We start from the raw sequence: 16,397 nt of genomic DNA, 5'->3' as shown, positions 1-16,397 counted from the left end.
CAGCTACATGGTTATCTTTCATGACAGGAAGAAAGAGCCAAGTTTATTCAGAAACACACTTGGTTTTATAGCATGACTGCAACTCCAAGAGTAGAGAAAAGGTGATTGGTTCAGAGAGAAGGCAATCCCATTTTTAGGGTTTGGTCACAAACTACAACAGGTGTTTTATCTTGTTACTAATTCTTTTTTAGCTTGACCAAATTATCACCCTGGGAGAAATTTTCTCTAGCCTTGAGCTGGGCCAGTTTATCGGCTGGGAACAGAGCTGAAAAGCTCCAGCCTGGAATATTCTCCAGGCTGTAATTTTCTTACTTTCTCAATATGTATCCCAAAATCCCCACAGTCCCTCCTGCATCCAGAGCACAAAGGAAGGGAAAAAAAGGTGAGTTTTGGAAGGAATAAAAGGCCAAGCAAGCCCCGTGTCAGAACGAGTGAGTGTGCAAAGCTTTGAATCATCTGACTCCGTGTTTATCCAGCGCTCCCGGGAGGCAGGGGGAGCTGCAGGGAAGCGGAGGAGTTGAGGAAGTTCACAAGCAGAGTGCTTGTGTTGTTTCTGGCACACAATTCCCAGTCTTGTGTGTCCCTCCACAATGCCATTAACCTCCCGTGGAGGGGCTGCGAGACCCTCGGGAACCAGGAGCTCCAGCAGGGAGGGCTGGGATGGCCGTTCCTGGCAGCACAGGGCGCTTTGCCTTCTCCTCCTGGCTGCAAAGAGCATCTCCAGGTAAAAAAAACCAGAGCCAGACACCACAAATCCACCCTGTGCCAGTGCAGCCCAAAGATAAAAGTGTTACAATGCTCTGTAATTACGGTCAGCCTCAAAGAAGACGCTTTATGAGGGCATTAATCAGCTGCTCAGCTCCTACAAAAGGCAATAATGTGATTTTTAAACAGTGCTGGGGTTTAATTTGACTCAGCAGCAGTTTGGAGGTGTTTCTCCCTTTGCAAGAAGTTCCAGCTGTTTGAGAGTTTGACCACTTGGATAACAGAGGAAAACAAAATGAATTTAAGTGATGATTCTGCCTAGTTTCAGATACCTACAACAAGCACAGCCTTTTCCAAAGCAAAGTGACAGCCTCAGTAATGTGCAGCTTAGGCTGAAGAAGTTAATTAGCATGTAGGTGTTATTTAAATAGCTAAATGGGACTTTATTGGAATGCTAAAATGCATTTGGCCCAGGTCAGTGCCTTTTTCAGGAGTACCTGAGCTCCTTCCAGTTACAAGAGGTCAGAGCTTCCACCACACTTACTGGATTTTAGCTTTCAATGTCCTCCTGACTGAATTGTTGCTATTGTGGAAGTTGAATATTTAGGTTGTATGGAGAGTAGAGAAATGGAATGTAAAATGAAGCAATTTATTTTTTAATTTATTGCCAAGCAAAAAACATGTGCAGGGCTGTTAATTAGTGTCTCACTCCCAGCAGCAAGTGGGACAGGGCAGCTCCTGGAGCAGCATTTCAGACATTCACTGTTGATAATATTTATGGCAGACTGAGCAAGGTAAGACATTTTATTTTGCTGCTTTCTCAAATTAAAAAAAAAAAAAGAAATTTAAAAATGGGATAGATCAATTCTAATTAAACAGCAGTAAAAGTGAAATTAGACATTTGTGGTTTCAGCTCCCTGGCTGCACTGGTGAGCTCTCTGTCAAGGGAATCAAAGGCAGGTTTTAAGCAGCTCTTGTATGTTCTGCTTTGAAGTGACTGTTAGAGATGTCTTATAAAAAGCAGCTGAGCTGCAGTTCTCAATTTTAGATGGAGGGATTGAAAAGCCACCAGGTAACTGAAGGTCCTCATGTGTCTGTGAAGTTTGCAGGAGGAGGTACAGAACACCCCTCAGCTCCTACTGATTTCTTCTGCCATGACAACAGGGCTGATGTAAACAGCAAATACCACTGGGGTGTCACAGGAATTGTTTTTACATCCAGGGAAGTGCAGGAGATTGCTGTCACTGGGCACTAATTCCTCACAATTGTGCACAGTGGTTTGTGGCTCAGTGCTTGCACACTGGATTTTTATCTTGTGTTCACAAGTTTCTTCTCCTCTCCTTTTTCCCTTCTTTGTTTCCAGCTTTTCCTCCTTTTTGGCCTACTTCACCATTTGCACTTTATCCCCTTCTTCATCCTTTTCCTCTCTAGATTTCATTTCTTTTCTGCAGTTCTGTGTGGGAACACGAGACTTCACAAGCTGCAGCATGGATGTCTGAGGAGTTACTGAATGATCAGGTGAAAAACAAACCACACCAACCCCTATTTTCAGAGCTGGTAAAGACAACTTATACATAAATTGCATTGAGGAATACAGGGAAAGAGGCTCCATCCTGAGTGAAATGATCAAACCTCAGCTTGTCCACTTGCATGGCACAGCCACGACCTCATCCCAAAGATCTTCTTAAAAGTTCCTCCTGTGGGACTCAGCTCCCACAAAATAATATTTAAAATGTCCTTCAAAGCCAAGTTGTCTTTGTTTTGACACCATTTTCCCCCTTTAATAACGATTCTCATTATTTTAAGTCTCTGTAGAGTGGTGGCCAAACACAGAAGGGGCTGATGCCAAATCCAGGGAGGATGGGAGATGACACAGGGAGGCTCAGGCTACATTTCCTGAGAATTTTCTTAACAGCAAGAGACTTTACTAAGAGTTACTTGATGGAATTTGTGCTGGGACACTCTGGAAAAAGTTCTCTGCTATTTATGCATTCAAAGCTCTGTAGATTTTTCACTTCAATTTGCTCCACAGAAACGGATCTAAATGTAAAGAATGTTTCAATCAACATCTTTTAGCATAAATGATACACTGGAAACATTACAAAACATGAAGTATTGAGTTCCAGCCCAGGGTCCCATGGCTTTTATCCCACATACAATGAAATGGATGAGGCCTGAGAGGTAAAGGTTAAATTATGGATATGTATTCAGCTTTTGAGAAGTCTGAGAAGCTGTCAGGCCCTGCAGCCCCTGGGCCATGAAAGGCTTGTCAGCACGTGTTCCCCGAGCAGTGGGACAGCCTGAGGAGCTGAGCAGAGTGGCAGGAGCTGAAAGGCTGCACAAGAATAGAACGAGCAGGGCTCTATAAAGCCACTCTAACTCCTGTTTGTTCCTTTGGCACTGCAAAACCACTCCAAAACAGAGGCCAACTGTTAACAGAGGCAAAGCCAACTTCATCTTTTGCAGGCTGACAAATGGTCATGTAAGTTAGCAAATAACCCAAGACCTCGGGATTAAACTTCTCCAATTGTTTTCACATGATGCAACTTTAAATCTTTCTTTTGAACAGTATTAAATTTCCTTTCATTCCCATAAACTTCAGAAAAAGTTGACTGCTCTCACATTTCAGACTGTGACCCAGCTAACTTGCACTTTTCCCCTCTGCTAGTCTGGAGAACAGAATAATGAAATTCAGACAACAGTGACCAAATGTTGTTCCGTAGAACTTTCCTTTTACAAAACACATGAATACTCCTGGGCTCCAAAACACTGCAGGGAACAAAACTTTCAAACCTTATGGAAATAAAATAGTAAGCCTGTGCAGTGACTTCATCTCCTTTATCAGATCAGAGCCATTTTCACTGGAATTGAAATGGATTTTTAAAAAAATCAACTCTAAATAGAGGAAAAGAATTTAAAAATCCCATTGAAGCCATTATTGAAATACTACTTTATTTAAAACCCCCACACCCACGTGAGAGAAAGCTAAATTTCACAGAGCTTCAGAGGGAGAAAATGTCTTCATCATCCTCATAATTGACATAATTCTTTGTTGCAGATAGAAGTGAGCTTTCACAACACAGGAAAATAAACATTTTAGTGTTTGTGATTCATAAGGAGATAAGCAGCTGCATTGTGTGCTGTGACTGGGACAAAGGGCCCCAGAAAGGGACCAGAGCCACCCTTGGGGCTGGAATTTCTCCCTGGAGGTGCTGAGCCCTGGGGATACCCCAGCAGGTCGGTGCCCTCAGCATCCTGCCAGACAAACCCTGTATTTACACAAGGAGAAATCCCCACCGTGCTGCAGCTCTGCTGCTGCCAGGAGAGGGACTGCAGTCACCTGAACCCATGGCAAATCCAGCCACCAGAGTCAAAATAAAAGGAGACAAAATATATAAATCCAGCAGATGAGGTTTATGGGGGAACTAAACCAAACATTGGCCACGAAGATTTAGTGCAGCCCAATTGTTCTAAGTGAATGGGGAACCTCAGCTCATGTTGGGGCACATCTCTGGGTTAGTGCTGTCTAAACTCCTGCTGATAGCAATAAAAGTTTTACATGCAAAATAAGTGGAAAATACAAGATGTTAGATAGGACAATACAAGTCTATAAAGCTGATACCCAAACCCTGCTCTCAGGGCTTTACCAACCCCCTGGAACTTCCATGCAAATCCCACCTGTGGATCCCCAGTGTTTGTCCGAATTGGAAGCCTTAAGGGTGAATGGAAATGTTGTTGGAATAAAAACCAGTTTAAGATGCCAAATCCCTGTGTAGACTTGCAAGTAAATAAATTGTAAAGGCTCACTAGGGGCCTTCTTATTAACCTGTCAAACCACCAGCCCTGGATCTCTTTTTCTCCTGCAAAAATTGTGATGTTCTCCTTCCTCTTATGATTGAAGTGTTTTACTGCCTCACATGCCTGGCCACAGAGATGAGAATGTTTAGGAAGGTGATGAAATCTCCTTGTGGATCCTGAAGATGCTGTGGTCCTTCCTGGCAGGAAGGGCTGGGGCTCCCTGCAAGGGGTGGGAAGTGATGGATTAGGACAGTTGGGTGTAATATGGGTTCAGTTTTCCAAACTATTGCTCTAATAACCTTCTCTCTGAATCAGATTTTTTGAGGATTGGATTGGTTGGTTCCTTTTGGAAGAAGCAAACAAACTCTGCGTGAGGAACTTGGAAGTTATGGATCCATTTCACCTGAAATTACCTGAGGTGTTCTGCAAAAGGACAACTTGATCACGTCCAAACTGAGCTGCAAATCTTTTCCAGGCTCCTTTCTGGAGCTAATGAGAAAGACATAAAATAATTGTAGCTTCCTTTAAGGATAACTCCAAAGCTCAGCTCCTGAATGCCCAGCCTGGGTGAGTGGCTGGAATTTCTCCCACTCACTGCACCATGTCTGCTCCTTAAATGAACAATTCCAAAGTGCCCAGCACAAAGGATGTCAAATGTGATGAAAGGCTGGGGTGCCAGTTCAAAAAATAAAGTCATAACAACAACAAAACTGGTGTGTAATAAGCGTGCCAATATTTGCATATGTTATTAATTAGATCCTGGTGTTTGTGTCCCATTGTCACCCTCCTTTTCCCATTTCATGTTATGGAGGTATGGAATTAAGAGATGTAAAGAACAGAGTCCTCCTGAGATATAAATATATGTATATTTATTTATATATATAAAATTCCAGTGTAATCCACACATGAAAGATTTGTGGTCTATTTCAAGGCTTTTCCTTTCATCTCTTCCGTAGTTTTCTGCCAATTTTCAAAGTGCTCCCAGACCACAGAGTGAAGAAAATGATGTGAGCAAGGCTGCCCTGCAGCTCCTGATGGTCCCTGTGTCATCCCCAGGGCCACCCCTGTCCCCTGAGCCCACAGTGCTCCCTGCCACGCTCCCTGTGGCTGCTGAGCCTCTGCTTTCCTCTCAAAGAAAAGGAAAAATCATTTATGCTGTACTTGTTCCTGAAACTTCACTGGAAAATAAAGCTGGCATCAAGTGGACAATGTTTTCACCTGAGTTAGACAGGATTCCTTTCCTAAAGAACTCAGTGTAAGTTATGTCTAACTCTTTCACCTTTAAATGTAACAGCAATTGTTGTTTTCCACCTTATAATTTAAAAATCCATGGTGAAATCAGATTTACACCTGATCTTTCCATGGATGCACAGATTCTGGGAATCCAGGGAAGTTCCACCCTCACTTCCAGCTTCCACTCTGGAAGCCTGAACACACTGGTGTAATTCCAGTTGAATTTCAAGGGGGCAAAGGATGATTGATATGGCCTCAAATAGTGGAATCAAAAAATCTGGTATAGATTAATAGGAATATTAGTGAAAGCTGGAAAGGAAAACAAGGATTCTTTTCTAATGTGACATGATACTTAAGAACACATACTGTCAGTAACTACAAATGTGTAATGTTTCTCTTTTATTTTGTTGTACTTCTGACACGATTCTCTTACAATGCTTTGCTTATCATCCTCTTGTGAGGTTTATTGTACTTACAAATCATTGCCAGACAGCTTCTTTGCTGTCTTTTCATTAAAAAAAAAAAAAAAAGAAAAAAAGAATAAGAAAGTTTTGTGGATAATACATTTTCCCTACGGGAACTAATTCCACAAAGATATTGACTACAAGCCTGCCGTTGTTTTAAAATATGTGGCCATGTATCAAATGGTGGATTCTTCTCCCCAGAGTCACCTTCTGAAGCTTTATGTGTGCACTTCATCTCCAAAGCATCCTGAGACCACAGAGGAGAAACTCCCAATTTGTCCTCCCAAGCCAGTGCTTATCCCTGCCTGGAATTCTTTTTGCCATCAGATCACTGTGGATGCTCTGTGCTATCCATTCTGGGCTCTTTAGTGCTGTGTCCACTCCAGTTCCTTTGTTAAATATATTTTTAGCCCTTCCACTGTGGGATGACAGACTGCAGCAAGTTAAAGCAGGGAGAATATTTGTATTGATTTCCAAATGCTGCAGATTGAGAGCAGATGTACCACGTATTCCCCAAACGTATGTTTTAACTTTCATTTATGTGCTGTGCTGAGCAGCCTGCGAGCCAGGAAGTGATTTATATCTGCTAATTGCATGCACTTTGGTAGATTTGCAGCTAAAAATAAGTGGTTTGTTTTTTAATTATAAATGATTTATCCTCTCACGCTGCATGGAGCTAAAACTTCGAAGCTAAATGAGAACGTGGAGAATCTGCATTTAGTTTCTGCATCTGCCACAGACTTTTTTTTTTTTTTGTATCTTTAGTGGGTTATCCCTGTGCCCAGCTCAGAGGAATCTGGATCTCGTGGACATCTTACTTCAGAGAGATGAAGGAAACACTTCTGTGTTGCAGCTGAAGAGGTGTAGCAGCAGCTGCTGCCAAAAGCAGTGGTTCAGTGGAGAAGGGTCCCCCTCACCTTTGCTGGATCCAACACTCTGGCAGCTGTGGGGAATGGGACCCAGCTGCTGATCTGGGGGAACATCGCTGCCCTTCTCTCTCTCTAGAGGGGTAAATTGAATGGACTTGCCTGGGTGAACACAAGGAAACACAAGAGGTGTTTTCTTGAGGGCAGCTCGCTGTTAGATCAGTCACAAGTAACCTGAAATGTCACTTCAGAGGGTCAGGGCAGGCAAGCCTGGGCTGGTGAGGCAGCACTGCAATCCCAGCTGCATGGCCTGACTTTCCCGCTGGCACAGCTCCGGTATTCCCGGTATTCCCTGTCTCCAGGAGAAGTGGCAGGCCCCTGAGGGCACTCAGGGCTCTTCATGACTCCCACCCCACCTTGCCCGGGGCTCTCTTTAAGCTCAGCCCTGGTCCCCTCGGAGTCTGGCCCTGCAGCATCCCTGTGCCTGGCTATGGACCCTCCTGATGCACGGATTGACTTCCCTGCTTCACTTCAGCCCTGTCCCATCCCTGCTTCACTTCAGCCCTGTCCCATCCCTGCTTCCCCTCAGCCCTGTCCCATCCCCTGCTTCACTTCAGCCCTGTCCCATCCCTGCTTCACTTCAGCCCTGTCCCATCCCCTGCTTCCCCTCAGCCCTGTCCCATCCCTGCTTCACTTCAGCCCTGTCCCATCCCCTGCTTCCCCTCAGCCCTGTCCCACCCCTGCTTCCCCTCAGCCCTGTCCCATCCCCTGCTTCACTTTAGCCCTGTCCCATCCCTGCTTCCCCTCAGCCCTGTCCCATCCCCTGCTTCCCCTCAGCCCTGTCCCATCCCTGCTTCCCTTCAGCCCTGCCTCATCCCTACAGACCTGCCATGTCCCAGTGCAGTGTCCCAGTGCCATGTCCCAGTGCCCAGAATGTCCTGTGTTGCTGGGATGGCTCCTGAGGAGTGGCCTTAAGCTGTTGTTGATTCTCAGCCTGATGTCAGACCACCATGAACTCGCCTGATGATCTTGGCTGGAGCTGGGCCTGCCTTGCTCACCTGGATTAGGGGTGGTGCTTCAAGGACCTAAAGCAGCAGAAACTCGAGCACTCAGGTGCCAGCAGCTGACAGTGTGACATGTGTCACCAGATCCCAAAGCACATCAAGCTCACCTTGTCTGTTTCATCCATGTTTGTTTACGGGTCCGTTTTCCCGAGGAAGTGGATAATCTCGTCTTTTTCCTGGCTGGTGAGAGGAGGTATAAGTGCATGTTTGTATGTGTGAGGAGAAGGTGGTTCCAAACCTCAACCTCATTCCCTAACACACTGCCAGATGTTTATCTGCGTTTCTTCCTCCTCTTGAAACTCTATTAGTGTCTGACAAGAAATACAAGATTCATATGGCAGAAGAAAAGCCTGAGGGATCTGATCTAGCAGGAAGTGAGGAGGAAATTCCTTTAATCTTGTCCTTGTTTCCACTCTGCTTATGAGCTTTTTATTAAACAGTTGCTGACTTTTGAAATCCTAAACCTCATCTAAGCATCCCAAGAATGTGATCATTCTCCTGGATGGGAAGTAGTTACCACTCCTAGGAGCTTCAGCCAGCTTTGGCAGTGTCCTCTAACTCCAGCAAAGATGTTATCCACCACTGGCAGGAGGGAACTCCAACCCTCCTGCCCAAAATCTCAGTTTCCAGTCACCAGAGAGAGGGAAAAGCATATTTGGGGGTCTAGGCAGGTGGGGATCGATCACAGGTTGGACTTGATGGTCTTGAAGGTCTTTTTCAAGCTCAACACTTCTGTGATTCTGTGAAAAGTGTGCCCTTCCAAGTGCAGTAATCCCACAGACTTCTACCACTCGATGTGGGGCACACCCTTGGGAAGGGATGGAAACCTTTCCAATGTGGATGACCACGCACTGGAACAGATTGTCCAGAGAAGAGTGTGGAGTGTCCCTCACTAGAGACATTCCAGAACCGTCTGGACACAATCCCATGCCATGGGCTCCGGGGTGTTGGAGAAGGGAGGCTGGACCAGATCACCCAACTCGATGCTGTGATTCTGTGTCTGCTCACGGGGGCTGGACCCAATAATCCCACAGGCGATTCTGCGGAAATCCTACTGGGGAAACCAGAAGGGAATTCGTGTCCCTCGGGCAGAGAAAGACGTATTCCCGCACCGCTGCTCTGAGAGCTCAGGGAAGGCGATGTCCCCTCAGAGCTCAGGGAAGGCGATGTCCCCTCACCGCCGCCCTCACAGCTCCGCCGGGCCCCGGCTCTGAGTGCGCTCGGCTCCTCCGCGGGGTGACAAAATGGCGGCGGCGGCGGCGCGGTCGCCGCGCGGGGGCGCTGCGGGGCCGGGCACGCTGACAGCGGGCAGGGCTCAGGGCTGAGGGCGGCGGTCCCGGCCCCGGCCCCGCTCCCTCCCCGCCTTCCCCGCCCGCCCGCCCGCCCGCCGGTACAGCGCGGGACGGAGGAGCGGCGGCCCCGCGGTGGATGCGGGAGCAGCGCCGGCTCAGGAATGCAGCAGCCGGGCGGCGCGGACGGGAGCCTCCCGCTGCTGCTCCCGCTGCTGCTGCTGCTGCGTGCGGGCAGCCGAGCCGAGCCCGGGGACGCCACGCAAGGTAAGGAGGACACGGGGCGGGAGAGGAACCGGGCCGGCACCGAGGAGAGCCCGGCTGCCTCCACGCCGCCTCCCGTTAGCCAGCTCGGGGTTTTATGGTCGGTCTGTGTTTAATTGCTCGGTTAAAAAGCTCTTTCCAAGTGTTGGGGCCGGTCAGCGTTCCCAGCGTAACCATTCGCAGGCGGTCCCGCTTTGCGGTCCGTGATTGATGGTGCCCGAGGTGCGCTGTCGCGCTGGGGACTTGTCCCTTGGATCTAACTCTGAGGGCGTGTTTTGCCACTCACCCCCCTTGTCTCCCTCAAAAGTGTTAGTTTATTTATCTGTTTATTTGTTTGCAACAAAAAGGAAGCGCCTCCGTTTTGCTTTTAGCGAGTGGTGTTTATCCCGCGGTCCATCTGCTTTATCAGGGTTCTGATTCCAGGCTTTTTGCGAGGGATTTCTGTGTAGAACACAGCGTAGCCCAGGCATAAAGGCACCTTGGAGTTGGGATAGCTGGAATTGGGCAAGGACTGATTCCTGCAGGCCAAGTCAGTAAAAAGTGAGCAGTGTTTTTTGGACGGCTGCATGAGAATTTCACCGAGAGTTGGATGTACGTGAGCTCCGGCTCCTCCGAAGCGCTCTGTGCTGGGTTCTTCAGTCACAGCCCACCTCTGAGGAGTGCTGGTAGAAAATATGTATTTAATATATATGATAATCTGTCTTTAATCTTTAAAGAAGTGAAAAAAAAAAGTGAACGCTAAAGAGAGAAAGCTGACGAAAAAGCCAAAAAATAACTCAAATTTTAAATACAGTGAGATAAGTGCCTTTAAAATTTTGCGTGTAGCTAACAGATGAAAGTCAATTGTAACATCCCTGTGCCTGGATTTCTGCCGGTGTCCCTAGGGATGCTATTCCCGGTGCTGTGTGTGAGGGAGTGCGTCTGATCTCTTGGAATGACTTCCCGATGTCCCAGGAGTCTGGTGGTGTAGATTCAATGGCTGCAGGAGTTCTAGCTTGGGGTCGGAATTCTTCGTGACATCTCAATGGGAAAATTTTCAAAAGTTGTTTTCTAACCGTCTCCAGGGAATGCTGCGTATGCTTAACAAATAGCTGTGTTTTTTAAAGGGGCAAAAAAGACAATTTCCCCCTGGTTTTTCAGATAATTTCTAAGCTTTAGGGCAATACGGTTTTTTGCATGTTTCAAAGAGCCTGGAAAGGAAGAATGAAAACTCATTACCATAAAGCAACTGATCACATTGGCTCTGAAACTGACCATTTTTTATTTCTTGTGCATTCTGCTGGGAAGTACCTATCAGAGTTTGAATTCAAATTTATGTGAAGATATTAATATAGCCATCATGATATATTAATGTAGTCATTGCACTGCAGGTCATGTAGTACAAGTTGCACCAAGAGGGGTTTCAGCTCAATATAAGAAAGTGTTTTTTTTATAGTGAGGACAAGAATTCACTGGAATTATTCCATCACCCAGGGATGTGGTGCAATCCCCATGGCTGGAGGTTTCCAAGATGAGACTGGATAATCTGAGCCAGGCTCCCTTTTCCCACAAAAGGCTGGACCAGGTGATCCTTCCATTCCCTTCCAGCCTAGACTGTGATCTGTGATTATATACACTTACCTTCCCCAGTGAAGTATTTCCTGTATTTTAAATAATATCTTTGGTAAATGCTTACAGCATGGATTCATGGGCAGATCAAGTGATTTATTTATTTTTTATAGATAAATATCTATCACATGTTCAACCACATACTAGGTTTTCCCCCAAACTAGGTTTTGTGGAAGAGTAAGGGAACTTGAACATCCAACACCAGTTAAAAAACCAAACAAAGAAAAAGGCTGTTCTAAAAAGTTTTACAGATTTCTTTAAGGTGACTGTAGTGGTTGGGCAAATAGAATTTGCTCTATCAGAAACCCAGCCCAGACAGAATCTTCAGTCCCTACCCTTTAACCCTGACATTTTCAGAAAGAGACTGTGGACCACTGTCTCCTGCTGCTGCCTTTTTGTCCATGACCTTTCCTTGTAGGGAGCAAAACAACCCCAAAAGCTTTGTACATTCACTGCCTTTAACTTGTGCTCTTCCCAAGGGTGTTCAGGAGCTGGCCCGAGTGTTCCAAATAAAAGCACAAAGTTAATGTCAATTTAAGGAACTCTCCAGCTTGGATACTTTTTGCAGTATGTGGCTCTGAATAGTCCCAGTTCAGCTCGATTATTGCTCTGCCAGATGATGTAACTTTGTGAGGAGTCATAACGAAACAAGTGTGAATAATGGAAAAAACCATTTGAAAAGCGTGGAGTAAACCCACAGGTTTGTAGATTGTGGTTTAGATTGTAGGGGTGGTGCTGATTTCGTAGAAAATGGTAAGATAAAGTTCCACAGCTCTTGATCACTCCCTGTGGTTAATTGTTTCATCCCTGGGTCACAGGCTGCTGCTTCAGCCACTATCCAGGAATGAGTTTAAAAACAAACAAAATGCTTTTGTTGCCTTAAGCCTCTAAGAGGATGAGGGTAGATGTCACTGTTTGAGGTTGTAGCCTTGTATTTCTTGACAAAAGTGGCTTGAAATTGCAGCAAATTATCTTCGGGACATCGTTTCTTTGTTTCTGTAATTAACTTCTACTGAAACTGCTGTGTTAATTACGTCCTCGCAGGGATTTAAAGTGTTGCAAATGAGAGTTAGGCAGGGGAGTATTTTAAAGCTTGTGTATAGATTTAAGTATGCAAAGAGAGGGGGATAGAAAAAAGAGTTTCCCTGAGGTGTGACACTGGATCCCGCTCTTTGGAAACAGATGTAGAAATCCAGCAGTCTGCTGGGACTCCAGAGAGCACCTCGGAGTTGAAAACTCTTTTTAAAGATCTCTAACTAAATGCAGCTGCTTTACACACAGCGATTGTCTTGCAAGCCAGAAACTTAAGAGAGTTAACTCAGACAAAAGAAAAAGTGTAAAACCTTTCCTTCCCCACGCCCTGGGTAAGAAAAAAAACCCCAAGAACCTCACTCATCCTCAGCTGCGAATTCGATGTTCACACAGTCGTTGTGTGAAATGTTGTGTCTCAAGAAGGAGTTTTTAGGAATCTGCTTGAGGTGTTTTGTGCTGTCTCACCTCGCCCTGGGTATCCCGGTGATGCTGCTGCTGCTTCCCAGGGGAAGTCGCTGCGTGGCACAGCTGGAGAGTCTCACACCCGGGCCAGAGGTGGAGCTGTGCCGGGGATCACCCAAGCCTGCATTTTGACACACTCCTCCTTATCGAAACACTTAGCAAATCCAGTTATTTTACTGTTAAGATGCTGTCTTTGATCCGGGTTTCTGCTTTTAAAAATCGGCAAACCCCGTGCTGTGTCTTGAAATCAACTCCCTAAAGCTGAGCTCAAAGAAATTCTGGGTTGAATAATGAAGTGACTTTGCAGGGCTTTTCTTGTTTCTTTTTCATTGTAATCAAGGAGATATTGAGAGTCAATGAATCTGCACATTTATAAATGGAAGAGCAGTGAAATGAATAAGTGAGAGCAATTGTCAATGATTCTTTGTAAATAACAACAGAACACTGGTGTTAGCTGAAGGATGCTTCTGTGGGGGTGGTGATTGCAGTTGTACATCCTTTATTGCTTTAAAAATTCCTGAAATTCTACATTTGGCATAAAGTTTAATTTGGTCAGGTGCTGCAGAGGAAGTTACAAATTTTTTTTCTGCCTGTTTACAAGCAGAGTCACTGCTGTCCTTGCCAGGAGTGTGGCATGTGAGAGGCTTGGACATGTTTAATGTCATTTAATTGGGCTGGAACGACAGGGTAGCCAGGGGGGGCTGTGAAGTTTGCCAAGGTGGAAAAACGGAATAATTTCGGCTTAAATATATATATATCACTAGTGTGTGATGTAATGATAAAGCTCTAAATATTACTATTATTTAATAGTAAAGTTCTTTGAAGTCCCCCAGGGAATATAATGTAAAATAAAATAACTTGCCTATATTTGGACTCTAATGCAATGCAATATTGAAAATGGTGCTTTGCCAAAGTCAGGCAGCTTGGGGAAAAGAAGTAGCTTGAGAAAGGAACCCTTTAGTGAGGAAAGCAATAAGCCAGGCTCCTCAGCCTGCTCCATGCCAGCATCCTGGCGTGAGGAAGATTGCTTTCCAGGATCTCCTCCTGAAGTGGAGACACAGCAGTGCCACCGTTTCCAAGTAAATCTGCAGGGCTGTAGATGAAAGGAAGTGCCTGGTGGCTGGTGGAAAGAACCCCATGGTTCATGTTGGTGGGATGGACACAGATTTGGAGGATGATTGTCAGGTAGGATTCGTGAAAAATGGTGCAGGGTGGTCACCAACAGGAGCAGGAGGCACAGCCATGGAGGAAGGACTGACAGGGATAAATGAATGGGCTGTGGGGCCAGGGCTGTGTGCACAGAGCTGCTCTGGTGTTCCTCAACACATCATTACATGGAATTCACACCCAAGGAGAGCAGGAGAAAGCTCAGGTCAAGGCTGCTTTGCTGCTTCACTGAGTCCCTGGAGTTTCTGTGCTTGGTGTCCTGTTCTACCAAGCCCTTTGGAGAGCTGTGTGGAGTCTGGTTGGTCAGAGAGGGCAAAGAACACCAAAAGATGCTCTTGCAGGACATGTCCTGGATCCCTGCTGCTGGTGGGGGCTGTGTCCCTGTTGGCTGGAATTGCCAGTTTGGGGGTGTTGGTCCAGGCCTGGCTTAACCCACCCGGGCCCTGCTGAGATTTTCTGATCTCTTTGCTCTTGTTACCAGTGACTCTGGGAAATGGCTCAGGCTGAGTCAGGGGAGGTTTAGGCTGGATTTCTTGGGGACAAAGGTTCTTCCCCCAGAGGATATTTAGGCACTACACAGGCTCCTCAGGGAATGCCAGAGCTCCAGGAGGGTTTGCACAACGCTCTCAGGGACAGGGTGGGATTGTTGGAGTGTCTGTGCAGGACCAGCAGTTGGACTGGATGATCCTTTGGGGTCCCTTCCAGCTCAGGATTCTCTGATTCTGTGATGTCACATTGAAGGCAGGGATCCTGGGTGTATTTATTGTGCCCTGGGAATGTTGAAGGTGAAGAAAATCTGTCTGCTTTTTATGTCAGAGAAAGCTAAAAAAATAAGTCCCAGTGTCTGCTGACAGCCACTGTCCCCAGGAGCTGGAGCAGAAGTGCTGGGAATTTTGTGCAGATGTTCCATGGTCTCTGTAAGCCCTGCTGATGCTCTGGGCCATGCAGAGATGTGCTCTCACTCACTCACTGATATTTGGGACTAGCTTTAAGTTAGGACTTTGCCATCCCAATATGCACTGGGAAAGTTTCATAACTGGGTGAGTTCTTGAGAAAAGTTCCTGCAGGCTCTGGGGGAAGCCTGCATTTTATTAAAAGCTTTTTTGTCAAGCTGCTCAGGTCATATGCTGAAACTGATACGGCACAAGGGCTTCCTGTGACCTTCTGCTCCTTCCTCCCTTCCAGGGCTGTCCCTGGTGTGTCCCCCTGTCCCATTCCCAGATGTTCTGTCTGTCTGCAGCACAGCCCTGAACATCTGCTCCAGGCAGAGCCAGGAAGGAGCTGCAGTGGTGGAGCTGGGAGCAGGAGCACAGCAGCATCCCATGGGAAATGGAGAGATCAGAGATAAGGCAGGGAAAAACGCTCAGCAGCTTTGTCAGCTCCTCACACATTCCCTGCACAGACTGAGAGTGGAGCAGGGGATGCTTTTCCTGCCCTGGGAACTCGAGGCTGGCTCTGGAAGGACGTGCACTTCCACACTCACAGTGTGAATGCTCCTCTGCAAAGCTGCTCTGGTGGCCCAGTCCCCTCTGAAGATGCTAAGCTGAGCTTTAAAGGACAGAGGGTGTAAATGTGATGAGGGTGTCCATGGTGTGGCTGGTCCGTATAGAACACCGTGGCTGCTCCTGCACAGCAAGAACCTGTGCTGGACAAGGAGGGATTGGGATCTGAGGAACCTTAATTTCAAAATCCACGAGGGCCTTTAGCTCTTACCACGTTGACATCCACTGCTGTGGAACATTTAACGTGTACAGGGGGTTTGATCTCTGTCTGAATTCAGTTTCAGTCGTTCTGTCCTCAAAGATAAGTGTGACTCTGAACACACACAGGTGTCTAGAAGCCAGAAGCCAGGTCAGATGATACAAAAATAAAATCACTGTTAGAACTAAGATTAGATCTGGTTTTCCTCAAGTGAGGTCCTCTTTGCAAAACCACTGTCAGCCTTTCTACTCACATGCTTGTTGTACAGGGAATATCTCACCTGTGACACCTTTGTGGAGTTAATGAATATCTGAGCCCTGTGCAGTCTGTGCTGTATTTACAGCAGCTCTTGCCTCTCCTAGTTTTTCCTGTTAGGGGTCAGTTATCATGGGTGAGCATCTCTTCTCCAAAATTAACTTGGCTTCGAATGAAAGGAAGTGTCTTTATAATTGTTTTGTTTACTCTGAAGTACTTGATGTGCTGTATAAGTAACAAGCATTCTGTGCGTTTTCATTTTAAATTCTTTTTTGTATATGTTAATTATTCATTCCATATGTTTGGATTTTTCTTCATAAAACACATTATCTCTCTGTGAATTTAATGAAAATCTGTAGCACGATGGAGACATCTCTTTTTCTCCAGAACGTGCTGAGTGGAGAGAGCACCAGTTGAGCTCTGCTTTCAGTGAGTTTCACCTACAGTGACAAGAGGTCATTTCATTCCCAGCTGATTGTCAGGAAGATG

At 46.2% G+C, this 16,397-nt stretch overlaps 1 protein-coding gene across 1 annotated transcript in view; it reads left to right on the top strand.

The window, feature by feature from the left end:
- The first annotated feature begins 9,583 nt into the window (after nucleotides 1-9,583).
- ROR1 (ROR family WNT receptor 1) overlaps nucleotides 9,584-16,397 on the top strand; it is a 143,875-nt gene continuing 137,061 nt past the window's right edge. Inside the window, exon 1 of the mRNA XM_014870512.2 lies at nucleotides 9,584-9,686. Within this exon, the coding sequence (XP_014725998.2) occupies nucleotides 9,584-9,686 (103 nt within the window). The remainder of the gene's footprint in view (nucleotides 9,687-16,397) is intronic.

The sequence above is a fragment of the Sturnus vulgaris genome, chromosome 9, assembly GCF_052056855.1.
Source record: "Sturnus vulgaris isolate bStuVul1 chromosome 9, bStuVul1.hap1, whole genome shotgun sequence".
NCBI classification, from domain to species: domain Eukaryota; kingdom Metazoa; phylum Chordata; class Aves; order Passeriformes; family Sturnidae; genus Sturnus; species Sturnus vulgaris.
The sequence above is the reverse complement of the archived record's forward strand: the minus strand, read 5'-3'. Positions and strand labels throughout refer to the sequence as shown.